We start from the raw sequence: 16725 nt of genomic DNA, 5'->3' as shown, positions 1-16725 counted from the left end.
CTTGATATGAGAAATATGTCTTCATATCTCAAAAACTTAATGTGATTGGCAAAAACTAACACAGGATTTGGATTCAGTGCCCCAAATTACCCAAAGTAAAAGAAAAAAGTATAAAAAAGGTATAAATGCAAATTACAAAGCGTTAATGGAAAGGCTTTTTAATTTTTAGGATATGGGTGCATTATTGGACACATTAAGTAAAATTTATATTCAATCATTTAATTTGGCTTTGTATTTCATCTTTAAGTGTGCACATTCTATGACACAACTAAAAAGAAAACGACGAGGACATTGCTTTTTGTTTTCATCCCCAGAGGGTGGGGGCTTGGTTTTAAGTCAGCCTTCACCCATTCAGACTTGTATACCACCAGCTGGACTTAAAAAAAAAAGAAAAAAAAAAAAAAAAAAAAGTGATGACCTACAGTTATAAGTAGGGATGGGTACTGAATTTGGTACTTTTTGATACCGACCAAATTCCATCGGTACTACCTGGTATCTGTTCACGTAAAGTCAAACGGTACCATGTTTCGGTACTTAAACGCACCATTATGCTTGAGAGAGTGGGAGAGTGGACAGTTTTACAAGCTGAACATCAACGCAGCATGCACAGCATAATGACGTCAGAAGCGGCAGCCTCTGGTTCATAAACAAAACAGCATGGCTCCACTTTTCTAAACGCGATGCAGATTATGCTCGCTGCAATATTTGTGATGCAAAATGCAAGGCCAGAGGTGGAAATACATCTAATCTGAGGAAGCACCTGGTTAAGCACAAGACATTTCTCAACGCTGAAGACAGCACAGTTTTTGCCTGCCTGCGAGTAGGGTTGCGTAACGAGTTTCTATGTTACAGAAATTTGTGAAACAATTGCCTTGTTACAAGACGAACAATTTCATGTTGTTTTGACATATTTGTTAAAGTTTATATTTCAGAAATAGGTCTGTTGTAATTTTTTGAGATTTTACTTCAAACCCAATGCACAGAAGTACCGAAAATTGGTGCCGTTGCGTCCCGGTATCGATTCCCAGGTACCGGGTATTGGTACCGTATCGGTTCAAATGTAAAAGGTACCCATCCCTAATTATAAGTCATATGTTCAATTCAGTGCAGTCACACCAAAGCGCTTAATTGGGATGGGTATTGATAAGATTTTATCGATACAATTATTGATTCCACTTATCGAGCCCATTGTTTATCGATTCCCTCATCGATACCTCTTGTGAATTTTCTGTGTACTAAAAGTAGGCTTTACAGGTTTTCTATGTCAACAACATTTTATTGAGTCTTAAAGTAAATAAATATGAAATTGGTCACTGGATCCTTAAACTCTGGACAAAAATAGAAATAAACAAATCTGTGGTTTTTGACAAAAACATTTCCTTTCAGACATTGTCACAAATGTAACTGCTGAGCTCAGCCAGCTACACATCAAGATCAGTGTAATTCATAAAGAACGGAGGACGTCTCATTTTGGGAGGAAAAAAACATTTTGGTCGATTGTAATTTATTGTTTGTATTACAACATTTGGAAAGAGGTGTCATTTGATTTAAACACCGATTTGGTTTGAAATTATTCATTTTGACTTGCACTCTAACATGACTCGGCAGAGAGCCGCGCAGCATTTGGAGCTGTGCCAACGGAACAGGAGGACGATTCTCGTTTCTTACCTGCAACAAGACAAGAGTCCCAGTTGGTGACTTTAATGCGCACAAAATTGACTCATGATTGACACTTTTAAATGGCTTTGAGAGGGGTTAAGAAGCGGACTTGCCGCTTCTGAGAAGCAGCTAATCAAAGAACCAACGAAGCAGGGGATTGGAGCACTGCTTCATTGCTTCAGGCACAGCTGCAGTAGAAGTGGTTGATTGCAGACCCGCTGCAGGGTCTGCAATCAGTGCAGGTAGATGATCATTTTCCCAACAAACATCCTCAAAAACAACAGCCACTCTGAAGGACCGATAAGGAAATCGTTAAGCAAAAAGGTTATTGATGTCAGTGGATCGAATCATTTCTTAATGATACCTGAAAAGAACCGGTTCTTGATACTCGTCCCTGGTGGTTAACATGGGTAAGGTCAAACCTCAACCTTACCTACTGCACTACACGCTGCCTGTCATCTCTGCTCTGGTGTGTGTCTGTGAATGTTCTGCCATATCACAGGAACTGCTGGTTGTGTGCTCTTAATTTGGGTGCCAGTGTATAAATAACATTGATGTTCTACAGTCTGTGCTGCTTCACTGCCACATAAATCAAAATCAAATCAATTTTATTTATATAGCGCCAAATCACAACAGTTGCCCCAAGGCGCTTTATATTGTAAGGCAAAAGCCATACAATAATTACAGAAAAACCCCAACGGTCAAAACGACCCCCTATGAGCAAGCACTTGGCGACAGTGGGAAGGAAAAACTCCCTTTTAACAGGAAGAAACCTCCAGCAGAACCAGGCTCAGGGAGGGGCAGTCTTCTGCTGGGGCTGGTTGGGGCTGAGGGGAGAGAATCAGGAAAAAGACATGCTGTGGAAGAGAGCAGAGATCAATCACTAATGATTAAATGCAGAGTGGTGCATACAGAGCAAAAAGAGAAAGAAACACTCAGTGCATCATGGGAACCCCCCAGCAGTCTAAGTCTATAGCAGCATAACTAAGGGATGGTTCAGGATCACCTGATCCAACCCTAACTATAAGCTTTAGCAAAAATGAAAGTTTTCAGCCTAATCTTAAAAGTAGAGAGGGTGTCTGTCTCCCTAATCTGAATTGGGAGCTGGTTCCACAGGAGAGGAGCCTGAAAGCTGAAGGCTCTGCCTCCCATTCTACTCTTAAAAACCGTAGGAACTACAAGTAAGTCTGCAGTCTGAGAGCGAAGCACTCTATTGGGGTGATATGGTACTGTGAGGTCCCTAAGATAAGATGGGACCTGATTATTCAAAACCTTATAAGTAAGAAGAAGAATTGTAAATTCTATTCTGGAATTAACAAGGAGCCAATGGAGAAAGGCCAATATGGGTGAAATATGCTCTCTCCTTCTAGACCCTGTCAATACTCTAGCTGCAGAATTTTGAATTAACTGAAGGCTTTTCAGGGAACTTTTAGGACAACCTGATAATAATGAATTACAATAGTCCAGCCTAGAAGAAATAAATGCATGAATTAGCTTTTCAGCATCACTCTGAGACAAGACCTTTCTAATTTTAGAGATATTGCGCAAATGCAAAAAAGCAGTCTACATATTTGCTTAATATGCGCATTGAAGGACATATCCTGATCAAAAATGACTCCAAGATTTCTCACAGTATTACTGGAGGTCAGGGTAATGCCATCCACAGTAAGGATCTGGTTAGACACCATGTTTCGAAGATTTGTGGGGCCAAGTACAATAACTTCAGTTTTATCTGAATTTAGATAAATTAGATAGATTGATCATATTTAAGATCGAAGCATTAATTAATGGTAGGGCTTCCTTGAGCAGCCTGGTAGGAATGGGGTCTAATAGACATGTTGATGGTTTGGAGGAAATAACTAATGAAAATAACTCAGAACAATCGGAGAGAAAGAGTGTCACCAAATACCAGCATTAATGAAAGCAGCCGAACATAAAGATATGTCTTTGGGATGGTTATGAATAATTTTTTTCTCTAATAGTTAAAATTTTATTTGCAAAGAAAGTCATGAAGTCATTACTAGTTAAAGTTAAAGGAATACTCGGCTCAATAGAGCTCTGACTCTTTGTCAGCCTGTCTAGAGTGCTGAAAAGAAACCTGGGGTTGTTCTTATTTTCTTCAATTAGTGATAAATAGTAAGATGTCCTAGCTTTACGGAGGGCTTTTTTATAGAGCAAAAGACTCTTTTTCCATACTAAATGAAGATCTTCTAAATTAATGAATCAGAATACTTATTAGTCCCTTGAAGAGCAATTCATTGCAGACCCCCCTGGCCAACCATAAAAACAAAGACATAACATTTACATAGGTATATGCTAAATGACAATCACAGAATCAAGGTTAAAAACAAGGACAAAATCCTCAGCCAGTGTTCAGGAGTCTAATCGCAGAAAGAATAAAAGACATTGAATAGCGATTAGTTTTCATCTGGGGCATCTGATAGCGCCGCCCAGAGGGCATGAGTGTAAAGCCTAATGATAAGATGTGTCTCTGATAGAAATCAATGATCTTTGAGTGAGACGCCATTTCCTCTCCAGTTTACGGGTTATCGGCTTTAAGCTGCAAGTTTGTGGGTTATACCACGAAGTCAGGCACTTCTGATTTAAGGCTGTCTTTTCAGAGGAGCTACAGCATCCAAAGTTGTGCTCAATGAGGATGTAAAGCTATTGACGAGATAATCTATCTCACTCAGAGTTTAGGTAGCTACTCTGCACTGTGTTGGTATATGGCATTGAAGAACATAACAAAGAAGGAATCATATCCTTAAACCTAGTTACAGCGCTTTCAGAAAGACTTCTAATGTAATGAAACTTATTCCCCACTGCTGGGTAGTCCATTAAAGTAAATGTAAATGTTATTAAGAAATGATTAGACAAAAGGGGGTTTTCAGGGAATACAACCCCTGGCAATAATTATGGAATCACCGGCCTCGGAGGATGTTCATTCAGTTGTTTAATTTTGTAGAAAAAAAGCAGATCACAGACATGACACAAAACTAAAGTCATTTCAAATGCCAACTTCCTGGCTTTAAGAAACGCTATAAGAAATCAGGAAAAAAAATTGTGGCAGTCAGTAACGGTTACTTTTTTAGACCAAGCAGAGGGAAAAAAATATGGACTCACTCAATTCTGAGGAATAAATTATGGAATCACCCTGTAAATTTTCATCCCCAAAACTAACACCTGCATCAAATCAGATCTGCTCGTTAGTCTGCATCTAAAAAGGAGTGATCACACCTTGGAGAGCTGTTGCACCAAGTGGACTGACATGAATCATGGCTCCAACATGAGAGATGTCAATTGAAACAAAGGAGAGGATTATCAAACTCTTAAAAGAGGGTAAATCATCACGCAATGTTGCAAAAGATGTTGGTTGTTCACAGTCAGCTGTGTCTAAACTCTGGACCAAATACAAACATGGGAAGGTTGTTAAAGGCAAACATACTGGTAGACCAAGGAAGACATCAAAGCGTCAAGACAGAAAACTTAAAGCAATATGTCTCAAAAATTGAAAATGCACAACAAAACAAATGAACAAATGGGAGGAAACTGGAAGTCAACGTCTGTGACCGAACTGTAAGAAACCGCCTAAAGAATGGGATTTACATACAGAAAAGCTAAATGAAAGCCATCATTAACACCTAAACAGAAAAAAACAAGGTTACAATGGGCTAAGGAAAAGCAATCGTGGACTGTGGATGACTGGATGAAAGTCATATTCAGTGATGAATCTCAAATCTGCATTGGGCAAGGTGATGATGCTGGAACTTTGTTTGGTGCCGTTTCCAATGAGATTTATAAAGATGACTGCCTGAAGAGAACATGTAAATTTCCCACAGTCATTGATGATATGGGGCTGCATGTCAGGTAAAGGCACTGGGGAGATGGCTGTCATTACATCATCAATAAATGCACAAGTTTACGTTGATATTTTGGACACTTATCCCATCAATTGAAAGGATGTTTGGGGATGATGAAATCATTTTTCAAGATGATAATGCATCTTGCCATAGAGCAAAAAACTGTGAAAACATTCCTTGCAAAAAGACACATAGGGTCAATGTCATGGCCTGCAAATAGTCTTTTTCTACAAAATTAAACAACTGAATGAACATCCTCCGAGGCCGGTGATTCCATAATTTTTCCCATGGTTGTACTGTTAAGTCTTCAGTTTCTATGCCATATGTCAGAACAAGATCTAAAGTGTGGTTAAAGTGGTGGGAGGGCTCATATACATTTTTGTGTGAGCCAACCTGAGTCTAATAATAGATTAAATGCAGTGTTGAGGCTGTCATTCTCAGCATCTATGTGGATGTTAAATTATAAACTATAATTATCTGAGCTAAGCACTAAGTCAGACAAAAGGTCTGAAAAATCACAAAGAAACTCACACTAAGGACCAGGTGGACGATAGATAATAACAAATAAAACTGGTTTTTGAGACTTCCAATTTGGATGGACAAGACTAAGAGTCAAGCTTTCAAATGAATTAAAGCTCTGTCTGGGTCTTTGATTAATTAATAAGCTGGAGTGGAAGATTGCTGCTAATCCTCCTCCTCGGCCTGTGCTTCGAGCATTCTGACAGTTAGTGTGACTCGGGGGTGTTGACTCATTTAAACTAACATAATGCTGTAACCAGGTTTCTGTAAGGCAGAATAAATCAATATGTTGATCAATTATTATATCATTTACTAACAAGGACTTAGAAGAGAGAGACCTAATAATAGACCACATTTAACTGTTTTAGTCTGTGGTGCAGTTGAAGGTGCTATATTATTTTTTTCTTTTTGAATTTTTATGCTTAAATAGATTTTTACTGGTTATTGGTGGTCTGGGAGCAGACACCGTCTCTACGGGGATGGGGTAATGAGGGGATGACAGGGGGAGAGAAGCTGCAGAGAGGTATGTAAGACTACAACTCTGCTTCCTGGTCCCAACCCTGGATAGTCACGGTTTGGAGGGTTTAATAAAATTGGCCAGATTTCTAGAAATGAGAGCTGCTCCATCCAAAGTGGGATGGATGCCGTCTCTCCTAACAAGACCAGGTTTTCCCCAGAAGCTTTGCCAATTATCTATGAAGCCCACCTCATTTTTTGGACACCACTCAGACAGCCAGCAATTCAAGGAGAACATACGGCTAAACATGTCACTCCCGGTCCGATTGGGGAGGGGCCCAGAGAAAACTACAGAGTCTGACATTGTTTTTACAAAGTTACACACCGATTCAATATTAATTTTTGTGACCTCCGATTGGCGTAACCGGGTGTCATTACTGCCGACGTGAATTACAATCTTACCAAATTTACGCTTAGCCTTAGCCAGTAGTTTCAAATTTCCTTCAATGTCGCCTGCTCTGGCCCCCGGAAGACAATTGACTATGGTTGCTGGTGTCGCTAACTTCACATTTCTCAAAACAGAGTTGCCAATAACCAGAGTTTGATCCTCGGCAGGTGTGTCGTCGAGTGGGGAAAAACGGTTAGAGATGTGAACGGGTTGGTGGTGTACACGGGGCTTCTGTTTAGAACTACGCTTCTTCCTCAGTCACCCAGCCGGCCTGCTTCCTCGGGCTGCTTTGGATCTGCTGGAGGACAGCTAATGTCGGCTAAGCTACCTTTGTCCGCACCAATTACAGTGGGCCTGGCTAGCTGTAGGATTTTCCAAGGTGCGGAGCCGAGTCTCCAATTCGCCCAGCCTGGCCTCCAAAGCTACGAACAGGCTACACTTATTACAAGTACCATTACTGCTAAAGGAGGCCGAGGAATAACTAAACATTTCACACCCAGTGCAGAAAAGTGCGGGAGAGACAGGAGAAGCCACCATGCTAAACCGGCTAACAGCTAATAGCTGCGCTAAGCTAGCGGATGCCTAAAAACACACGAAGTGAATAATGTGTAAATAATTTAGAGGTGATTCAGCAGAGAGAGTGCTTTAGTTAAGGCACGTGAAGATTACACTGTGAAATAAATTATCTAGTTATCTTGATCAATCTAACTACGCAGATTAAACAGCAAACGGATACAGAAAAAACACCGCTGTGCTCCGGAACAGGAAGTGATACAATACTGCAGTGAGAGCCAACCACCAGTAGAGGTCAAGTTCACACAATACACAAGTTTGACTTTGACTGTCCACAAATACACCACATCATAGTTGTGGTGAATCTTGAGCACATTCCGTCAACTTGCAAGGCTTCTCTGTGACAGCGCCATGGCCTTTTTATGGCGTAGAAGTTGATTGATCATAATGGAAGAATGACCACGACTTGACTGCAAAGGCTCCAATGACTTTTACAATCAGGACTTAACCAGGAGTGTTGAAGACTCACCAAGATTCTCCTCTGATGATTTGATAGTCGTGCTGGTGCCGCGGTCAGTACTTGTGGGAACGAGCCTTAAAGGAAGACTTTGACAGAGACAGAAGCTTTGCTGTGGTAAGAACCAAAAATGACAAAAATCAGTCAGTTCTGAGGATAGAGAGCTTAAATTATCCAAGTTTCTAGTCCATTTACACTTTTCCTTTCTGACCAGTATTTCCTAATTTGTACCTCCGTGATTTGATCTGCGTGTCCAACCTGATCTCACACCAAGTTCTTGATGGCATCATGAAAAGGGATTTAATCCATTAGTTCATGACACTGTCACTAAATATAATAGATTTTGGTATCATTCACGTGATGGTATCACAAAATTTGGCATGACACGGTGGGCAATTGGGGTTAGGGTTAAAGGTCATCAGGGACGGGTGAATGTGTCATGAAAATATAATACATTTCATGACCGCGTCATAAAAAAAGTGACAGTGGATGAGTCAAATCATCATGAGTCGAGCAACAAATTTAACAGAATGGAAAGAATCACAGCTGAATACCTGTCATTTAATATGGTGATGTCATACAGTCAAGAAATGCTGTGCATCCTGGGAAATATTTGATGCAAATATAAAGATTATGACATCATAACATAACCTCATAACCTTCATAGGAGGAGGTTGTTTTCACCCGTTTGTTTGTCTGTTTGTAAAAAGCCTGGAGTCCACAATTTTTCATATCATTATGAAATTGTTACTGAAGATTCATATCCTGATAGGCAAGAACTGATTCAGTTTTCAAGGTCAAAGTTCAAACTCAGGAAAAATCTTGGAAAATTGGAAAAATTCCTATCTTTAACATTGAACGAATTCTCAAAAATTCATAACTCTGTCAAAAAGATATTTCTTTCATGTTTGAGAGTCTAATGTAGACTGATATCCTTTATCGACTGATAATGTTTGATCTGGATCTGATCCAGATTACAGATTTTGTGGCCATTTAAATTTAAATGTTGAAAACCCCATTTAATATATATTTTACATTATATGTTAATCAAATGTGCCTCAACCACTCTCATATTTGAAAGTGAGGTGCAAACTGACACTTACTATCACCTGACAAACTTTGATCCGGATTGTGGATTTTGTAGACATTTGAATTTAATATTTTAAAGCCCATTTGATGTACATTTTGCATTATATTGCCTCAGTCACTCTCATTTGTGACAATGAGGTGCATACAGGCACTCTCAATGGGGTCAGTCCATCTCAGATCACCCAAAATTTTGCATTTTTAAACCTCACCCTCCTCCAATTTAATATTAAATTTAGTATATAGATATTTAATGGCCCAAAAAGCCAGAATTTCAAATTTCGTCTTTGTCGGACCAACGATTTTCAAGATATCACAATTTAAATTTTTCACTTTTTTGTAAAAAACAGTGTGGCCGCGAAATTTCAGACTGATTAACTCAGCAACCACCAGGTATTTCTGTAAAGGGGAAACCACAAGGATCTAAATCTGGCAATTTGGTTATTTTGAGTTGGATGACCTTTTGACCTATATTTTGACTTTGAAATTGAAATCTTCTGTTTTCCAGAAATATAAACATTTCTCTGATTGGATTGAGAGCAGTCACCCAGTCTGCATGCACTAGACGTGTTCTCTCTTCCTGGATGACAGTCCCAAACTACTAAGCAAACATATTTCAGTGATTGCTGATGCTCTTTAAACTATTAAAATCATTCTGAAATGAATACAGACTATAGAAGTTGATTGATCATAATGGAAGAATGACCACGACTTGACTGCAAAGGCTCCAATGACTTTTACAATCAGGACTTACCAGGAGTGTTGAAGACTCACCAAGATTCTCCTCTGATGATTTGATAGTCGTGCTGGTGCCGCGGTCAGTACTTGTGGGAACGAGCCTTAAAGGAAGACTTTGACAGAGACAGAAGCTTTGCTGTGGTAAGGACCAAAAATGACAAAAATCAGTCAGTTCTGAGGATAGAGAGCTTAAATTATCCAAGTTTCTAGTCCATTTACACTTTTCCTTTCTGACCAGTATTTCCTAATTTGTACCTCCGTGATTTGATCTGCGTGTCCAACCTGATCTCACACCAAGTTCTTGATGGCATCATGAAAAGGGATTTAATCCATTAGTTCATGACACTGTCACTAAATATAATAGATTTTGGTATCATTCACGTGATGGTATCACAAAATTTGGCATGACACGGTGGGCAATTGGGGTTAGGGTTAAAGGTCATCAGGGACGGGTGAACGTGTCATGAAAATATAATACATTTCATGACCGCGTCATAAAAAAGTGACAGTGGATGAGTCAAATCATCATGAGTCGAGCAACAAATTTAACAGAATGGAAAGAATCACAGCTGAATACCTGTCATTTAATATGGTGATGTCATACAGTCAAGAAATGCTGTGCATCCTGGGAAATATTTGATGCAAATATAAAGATTATGATTATTTTCTGATCTTTGTGTTTGTGGTGTTTGTCTTTCAGTGTCCATCGGAGTCCAGACCTGTCTGGACCTGAACCCAGCTGTGTGTCCCTGAAGAGTGATGACTCAAGAGACATATGGACTAATTTTAAACAGAGGTATTTATATGATGGACATTAAAGTAAACAGTAGCCTGTTGTAAAGATATTTACAGTTATTTGTCCTTTCAAACATTATTGATGATGATGATGTTTTCTGATCTTTGTGTTTGTGGTGTTTGTCTTTCAGTGTCCATCGGAGTCCAGACTCGTCTGGACCTGAACCCAGCTGTGTGTCCCTGAAGAGTGATGACTCAAGAGACATATGGACTAATTTTAAACAGAGGTATTTATATGATGGACATTAAAGTAAACAGTAACCTGTTGTAAAGATATTTACAGTTATTTGTCCTTTCAAACATTATTGATGATGATGATGTTTTCTGATCTTTGTGTTTGTGGTGTTTGTCTTTCAGTGTCCATCGGAGTCCAGACTCGTCTGGACCTGAACCCAGCTGTGTGTCCCTGAAGAGTGATGACTCAAGAGACATATGGACTCATTTTAAACAGAGGTATTTATATGATGGACAGTAAAGTAAACTGAACCCTGTTGTAAAGATATTTACAGTTATTTGTCCTTTCAAACATTATTGATGATGATGATGTTTTCTGATCTTTGTGTTTGTGGTGTTTGTCTTTCAGTGTCCATCGGAGTCCAGACTCGTCTGGACCTGAACCCAGCTGTGTGTCCCTGAAGAGTGATGACTCAAGAGACATATGGACTAATTTTAAACAGAGGTATTTATATGATGGACATTAAAGTAAACAGTAACCTGTTGTAAAGATATTTACAGTTATTTGTCCTTTCAAACATTATTGATGATGATGATGTTTTCTGATCTTTGTGTTTGTGGTGTTTGTCTTTCAGTGTCCATCGGAGTCCAGACTCGTCTGGACCTGAACCCAGCTGTGTGTCCCTGAAGAGTGATGACTCAAGAGACATATGGACTAATTTTAAACAGAGGTATTTATATGATGGACATTAAAGTAAACAGTAGCCTGTTGTAAAGATATTTACAGTTATTTGTCCTTTCAAACATTATTGATGATGATGATGTTTTCTGATCTTTGTGTTTGTGGTGTTTGTCTTTCAGTGTCCATCGGAGTCCAGACTCGTCTGGACCTGAACCCAGCTGTGTGTCCCTGAAGAGTGATGACTCAAGAGACATATGGACTAATTTTAAACAGAGGTATTTATATGATGGACAGTAAAGTAAACTGAACCCTGTTGTAAAGATATTTACAGTTATTTGTCCTTTCAAACATTATTGATGATGATGTTTTCTGATCTTTAATTGTGTTTTGTGCTGTTTTTCTGTCAGGATCCATCAGAGTCCAGACCCGTCTGGACCTGAACCCAGCTGTGTGTCCCTGAACAGTGACTGGTCCATGGGTCTTCCTCCTGTTTTTAAAGGACAGCATCCCTCTGCTGGACAGACGTGAGCTCTGACTGACACTAACATGTTTCTGTCTTTATGACGTCTCTGTGATCTGGTGAATCTCAGTCTGTGGTGCGGCTCCATATTGTTTCTCAGTGTGTGTCATTTGACGTCTGATAATCGATACGTATCATATCAATACATTATGTGCTTAATCCTGCTTTTATAAATTTGGTTTAAATATCTGCATAAATTTTTAGTGTGTGGTGTTGGTGTGTAACTGAGCTTTTTAATACTCCAGTTATACTGCTAAATGTGTGATGTAGTATGTTTTTTTTTTTGTTTTTTTTTTGCACATTTTCACCTTTCTTTCTGTCTTTGCCTTTATCCCAAATTGACATCATAACATAACCTCATAACCTTCATAGGAGGAGGTTGTTTTCACCCGTTTGTTTGTCTGTTTGTAAAAAGCCTGGAGTCCACAATTTTTCATATCATTATGAAATTGTTACTGAAGATTCATATCCTGATAGGCAAGAACTGATTCAGTTTTCAAGGTCAAAGTTCAAACTCAGGAAAAATCTTGGAAAATTGGAAAAATTCCTATCTTTAACATTGAACGAATTCTCAAAAATTCATAACTCTGTCAAAAAGATATTTCTTTCATGTTTGAGAGTCTAATGTAGACTGATATCCTTTATCGACTGATAATGTTTGATCTGGATCTGATCCAGATTACAGATTTTGTGGCCATTTAAATTTAAATGTTGAAAACCCCATTTAATATATATTTTACATTATATGTTAATCAAATGTGCCTCAACCACTCTCATATTTGAAAGTGAGGTGCAAACTGACACTATCACCTGACAAACTTTGATCCGGATTGTGGATTTTGTAGACATTTGAATTTAATATTTTAAAGCCCATTTGATGTACATTTTGCATTATATTTGCCTCAGTCACTCTCATTTGTGACAATGAGGTGCATACAGGCACTCTCAATGGGGTCAGTCCATCTCAGATCACCCAAAAATTTTGCATTTTTAAACCTCACCCTCTCCAATTTATATTAAATTTAGTATATAGATATTTAATGGCCCAAAAAGCCAGAATTTCAAATTTCGTCTTTGTCGGACCAACGATTTTCAAGATATCACAATTTAAATTTTTCACTTTTTTGTAAAAAAACAGTGTGGCCGCGAAATTTCAGACTGATGTAACTCAGCAACCACCAGGTATTTCTGTAAAGGGGAAACCACAAGGAATCTAAATCTGGCAATTTGGTTATTTTTGAGTTGGATGACCTTTTGACCTATATTTTGACTTTGAAATTGAAATCTTCTGTTTTCCAGAAATATAAACATTTCTCTGATTGGATTGAGAGCAGTCACCCAGTCTGCATGCACTAGACGTGTTCTCTCTTCCTGGATGACAGTCCCAAACTACTAAGCAAACATATTTCAGTGATTGCTGATGCTTTTTAAACTATTAAAATCATTCTGAAATGATTACAGACTATAGGCTCTTTTTATTTCAGAATGATTTGTTTTATTCTTTAATGTTTTTCTCCATAATAATCGATTAATTCAACACACAGATGCTTGCCTCAGGGGTTCCTAGGTTTGTTCGTGGGGTGGGGGGACTGACAGACATGCTGTTGTTTCCGACATGTCTGTGTGGAACATGTCTTTTTTTTTTTTTTTTTTTTTTGAAGAGCAGCTTGCTTAACGTTTGCCTTCATTGATTACACTGGTACACAAATATTTAGAAGTTGCCTGCTTCAGAAGTAAAATGTCCTATTATGTATTTTGGCATGTTGAATTCAAATCCAATCCACTTTATTTATATAGCACATTTAAACAACAGAACAGTTTCCAAAGTGCTGCACATAAAAATGATTATACAACTATACAAAACAATAAACCCACTCAGATACTAATAAATAAATAAACATAAAAACAATAAAACAATAAGTAAATAAAACACTAGGCCAAAGACAACAGAGGACCATACAACTCATGCAGAGCTAAAAGCCAGAGAATAAAAGTGGGTCTTCAGACGAGACTTAAAACACTCCATTGTGGGGGCTGTTCGAACGTGGAGAGGCAGAGCGTTTCAGAGTCTGGGCCCAGGCACAGAGAAGGCCCTGTCCCCCCTGGTCTTAAGTCTCGTCCTAGGCACCACAAGCTGGAGCTGGCCCTCAGACCTCAGAGCACGCGCTGGGGAGTAAATTTGGAGGAGGTCTACAATATATTGTGGGGCCAGTCCATTTAAAGCTTTAAAAACAAATAATAAAATTTTAAAATCAATTCTAAAATTAACATGGAGCCAGTGCAAAGACGCAAGAATGGGTGTAATATGTTCATGTTTTTTGCTCCCAGTTAAGAGGTGTGCAGCAGCGTTCTGGACTAACTGCAGTCTGTGAAATGTATTTTGATTAATTCCATAAAAAAATGAATTGCAGTAGTCCAGGCGTGAAGAAATAAAAGCATGCTTGACGCGCTCCAAGTCAAAAAAGGATAAAATTGATTTAATTTTGGTTAAAAGACGAAGCTGATAAAAGCTGGATTTAACAACCGCCTTGACCTGCCTGTCCAGTTTAAGATCAGAGTCCATAATGACGCCAAGGTTGGTGGCTGTGGGCTTCATGTGTTGACTGAGAGGGCCCAGGTCTAATCGAACTGTGGAACCAACACTGGGCCCAAACACCATCACCTCGGTTTTGTTCTCATTTAAGCTAAGAAAATTTTGAGCCAACCAAGCCTTGACGTCTTCCAGGCACACAAGCAAGGGTGTCAGGGGGCTGCTAGAGTTCTTCTTAATAGGCAAATAAATTTGAGTATCAATCAATCAATCAATCAATCAATTTTTTTATATAGCGCCAAATCACAACAAACAGTTGCCCCAAGGCGCTTTATATTGTAAGGCAAGGCCATACAATAATTATGTAAAACCCCAACGGTCAAAACGACCCCCTGTGAGCAAGCACTTGGCTACAGTGGGAAGGAAAAACTCCCTTTTAACAGGAAGAAACCTCCAGCAGAACCAGGCTCAGGGAGGGGCAGTCTTCTGCTGGGACTGGTTGGGGCTGAGGGAGAGAACCAAGAAAAAGACATGCTGTGGAGGGGAGCAGAGATCGATCACTAATGATTAAATGCAGAGTGGTGCATACAGAGCAAAAAGAGAAAGAAACAGTGCATCATGGGAACCCCCCAGCAGTCTACGTCTATAGCAGCATAACTAAGGGATGGTTCAGGGTCACCTGATCCAGCCCTAACTATAAGCTTTAGCAAAAAGGAAAGTTTTAAGCCTAATCTTAAAAGTAGAGAGGGTGTCTGTCTCCCTGATCTGAATTGGGAGCTGGTTCCACAGGAGAGGAGCCTGAAAGCTGAAGGCTCTGCCTCCCATTCTACTCTTACAAACCCTAGGAACTACAAGTAAGCCTGCAGTCTGAGAGCGAAGCGCTCTATTGGGGTGATATGGTACTACGAGGTCCCTAAGATAAGATGGGACCTGATTATTCAAAACCTTATAAGTAAGAAGAAGAATTTTAAATTCTATTCTAGAATTAACAGGAAGCCAATGAAGAGAGGCCAATATGGGTGAGATATGCTCTCTCCTTCCAGTCCCCGTCAGTACTCTAGCTGCAGCATTTTGAATTAACTGAAGGCTTTTTAGGGAACTTTTAGGACAACCTGATAATAATGAATTACAATAGTCCAGCCTAGAGGAAATAAATGCATGAATTAGTTTTTCAGCATCACTCTGAGACAAGACCTTTCTGATTTTAGAGATATTGCGTAAATGCAAAAAAGCAGTCCTACATATTTGTTTAATATGCGCTTTGAATGACATATCCTGATCAAAAATGACTCCAGGATTTCTCACAGTATTACTAGAGGTCAGGGTAATGCCATCCAGAGTAAGGATCTGGTTAGACACCATGTTTCTAAGATTTGTGGGACCAAGTACAATAACTTCAGTTTTATCTGAGTTTAAAAGCAGGAAATTAGAGGTCATCCATGTCTTTATGTCTGTAAGACAATCCTGCAGTTTAGCTAATTGGTGTGTGTGCCTCTGGCTTCATGGATAGATAAAGCTGGGTATCATCTGCGTAACAATGAACATTTAAGCAATACCGTCTAATAATACTGCCTAAGGGAAGCATGTATAAAGTAAATAAAATTGGTCCTAGCACAGAACCTTGTGGAACTCCATAATTAACTTTAGTCTGTGAAGAAGATTCCCCATTTACATGAACAAATGTAATCTATTAGACAAATATGATTCAAACCACCGCAGCGCAGTGCCTTTAATACCTATGGCATGCTCTAATCTCTGTAATAAAATTTTATGGTCAACAGTATCAAAAGCAGCACTGAGGTCTAACAGAACAAGCACAGAGATGAGTCCACTGTCCGAGGCCATAAGAAGATCATTTGTAACCTTCACAAATGCTGTTTCTGTACTATGATGAATTCTAAAACCTGGACTGAAAACTCTTCAAATAGACCATTCCTCTGCAGATGATCAGTTAGCTGTTTTACAACTACCCTTTCAAGAATTTTGAGAGAAAAGGAAGGTTGGAGATTGGCCTATATTAGCTAAGATAGCTGGGTCAAGTGATGGCTTTTTAAGTAATGGTTTAATTACTGCCACCTTAAAAGCCTGTGGTACATAGCCAACTAACAAAGATAGATTGATCATATTTAAGATCGAAGCATTAAATAATGGTAGGGCTTCCTTGAGCAGCCTGGTAGGAATGGGGTCTAATAAACATGTTGATGGTTTGGATGAAGTAACTAATGAGA

General features: G+C 39.1%; 1 protein-coding gene across 6 annotated transcripts in view; it reads left to right on the top strand.

Moving 5' to 3' along the window:
• Nucleotides 1–16725, top strand: part of LOC117504820 (NLR family CARD domain-containing protein 3-like) — a 73289-nt gene that overhangs the window by 33708 nt on the left and 22856 nt on the right. For 4 of the 6 annotated variants that reach the window (XM_034164347.1, XM_034164348.1, XM_034164353.1 and 1 more), the window contains 7 exons: nucleotides 10497–10592; nucleotides 10723–10818; nucleotides 10949–11044; nucleotides 11175–11270; nucleotides 11401–11496; nucleotides 11627–11722; nucleotides 11855–11971. In XM_034164347.1, coding sequence (XP_034020238.1) covers nucleotides 10497–10592; nucleotides 10723–10818; nucleotides 10949–11044; nucleotides 11175–11270; nucleotides 11401–11496; nucleotides 11627–11722; nucleotides 11855–11971 — 693 coding nt within the window. The remainder of the gene's footprint in view (nucleotides 1–10496; nucleotides 10593–10722; nucleotides 10819–10948; nucleotides 11045–11174; nucleotides 11271–11400; nucleotides 11497–11626; nucleotides 11723–11854; nucleotides 11972–16725) is intronic. The other 2 variants (XM_034164350.1, XM_034164352.1) reach the window with 2 other exon arrangements.

Source organism: Thalassophryne amazonica, chromosome 23 (genome assembly GCF_902500255.1).
Source record: "Thalassophryne amazonica chromosome 23, fThaAma1.1, whole genome shotgun sequence".
In the NCBI taxonomy this organism is placed as follows: Eukaryota; Metazoa; Chordata; class Actinopteri; order Batrachoidiformes; family Batrachoididae; genus Thalassophryne; species Thalassophryne amazonica.
This window is presented reverse-complemented; position numbering and strand designations above follow the sequence as displayed.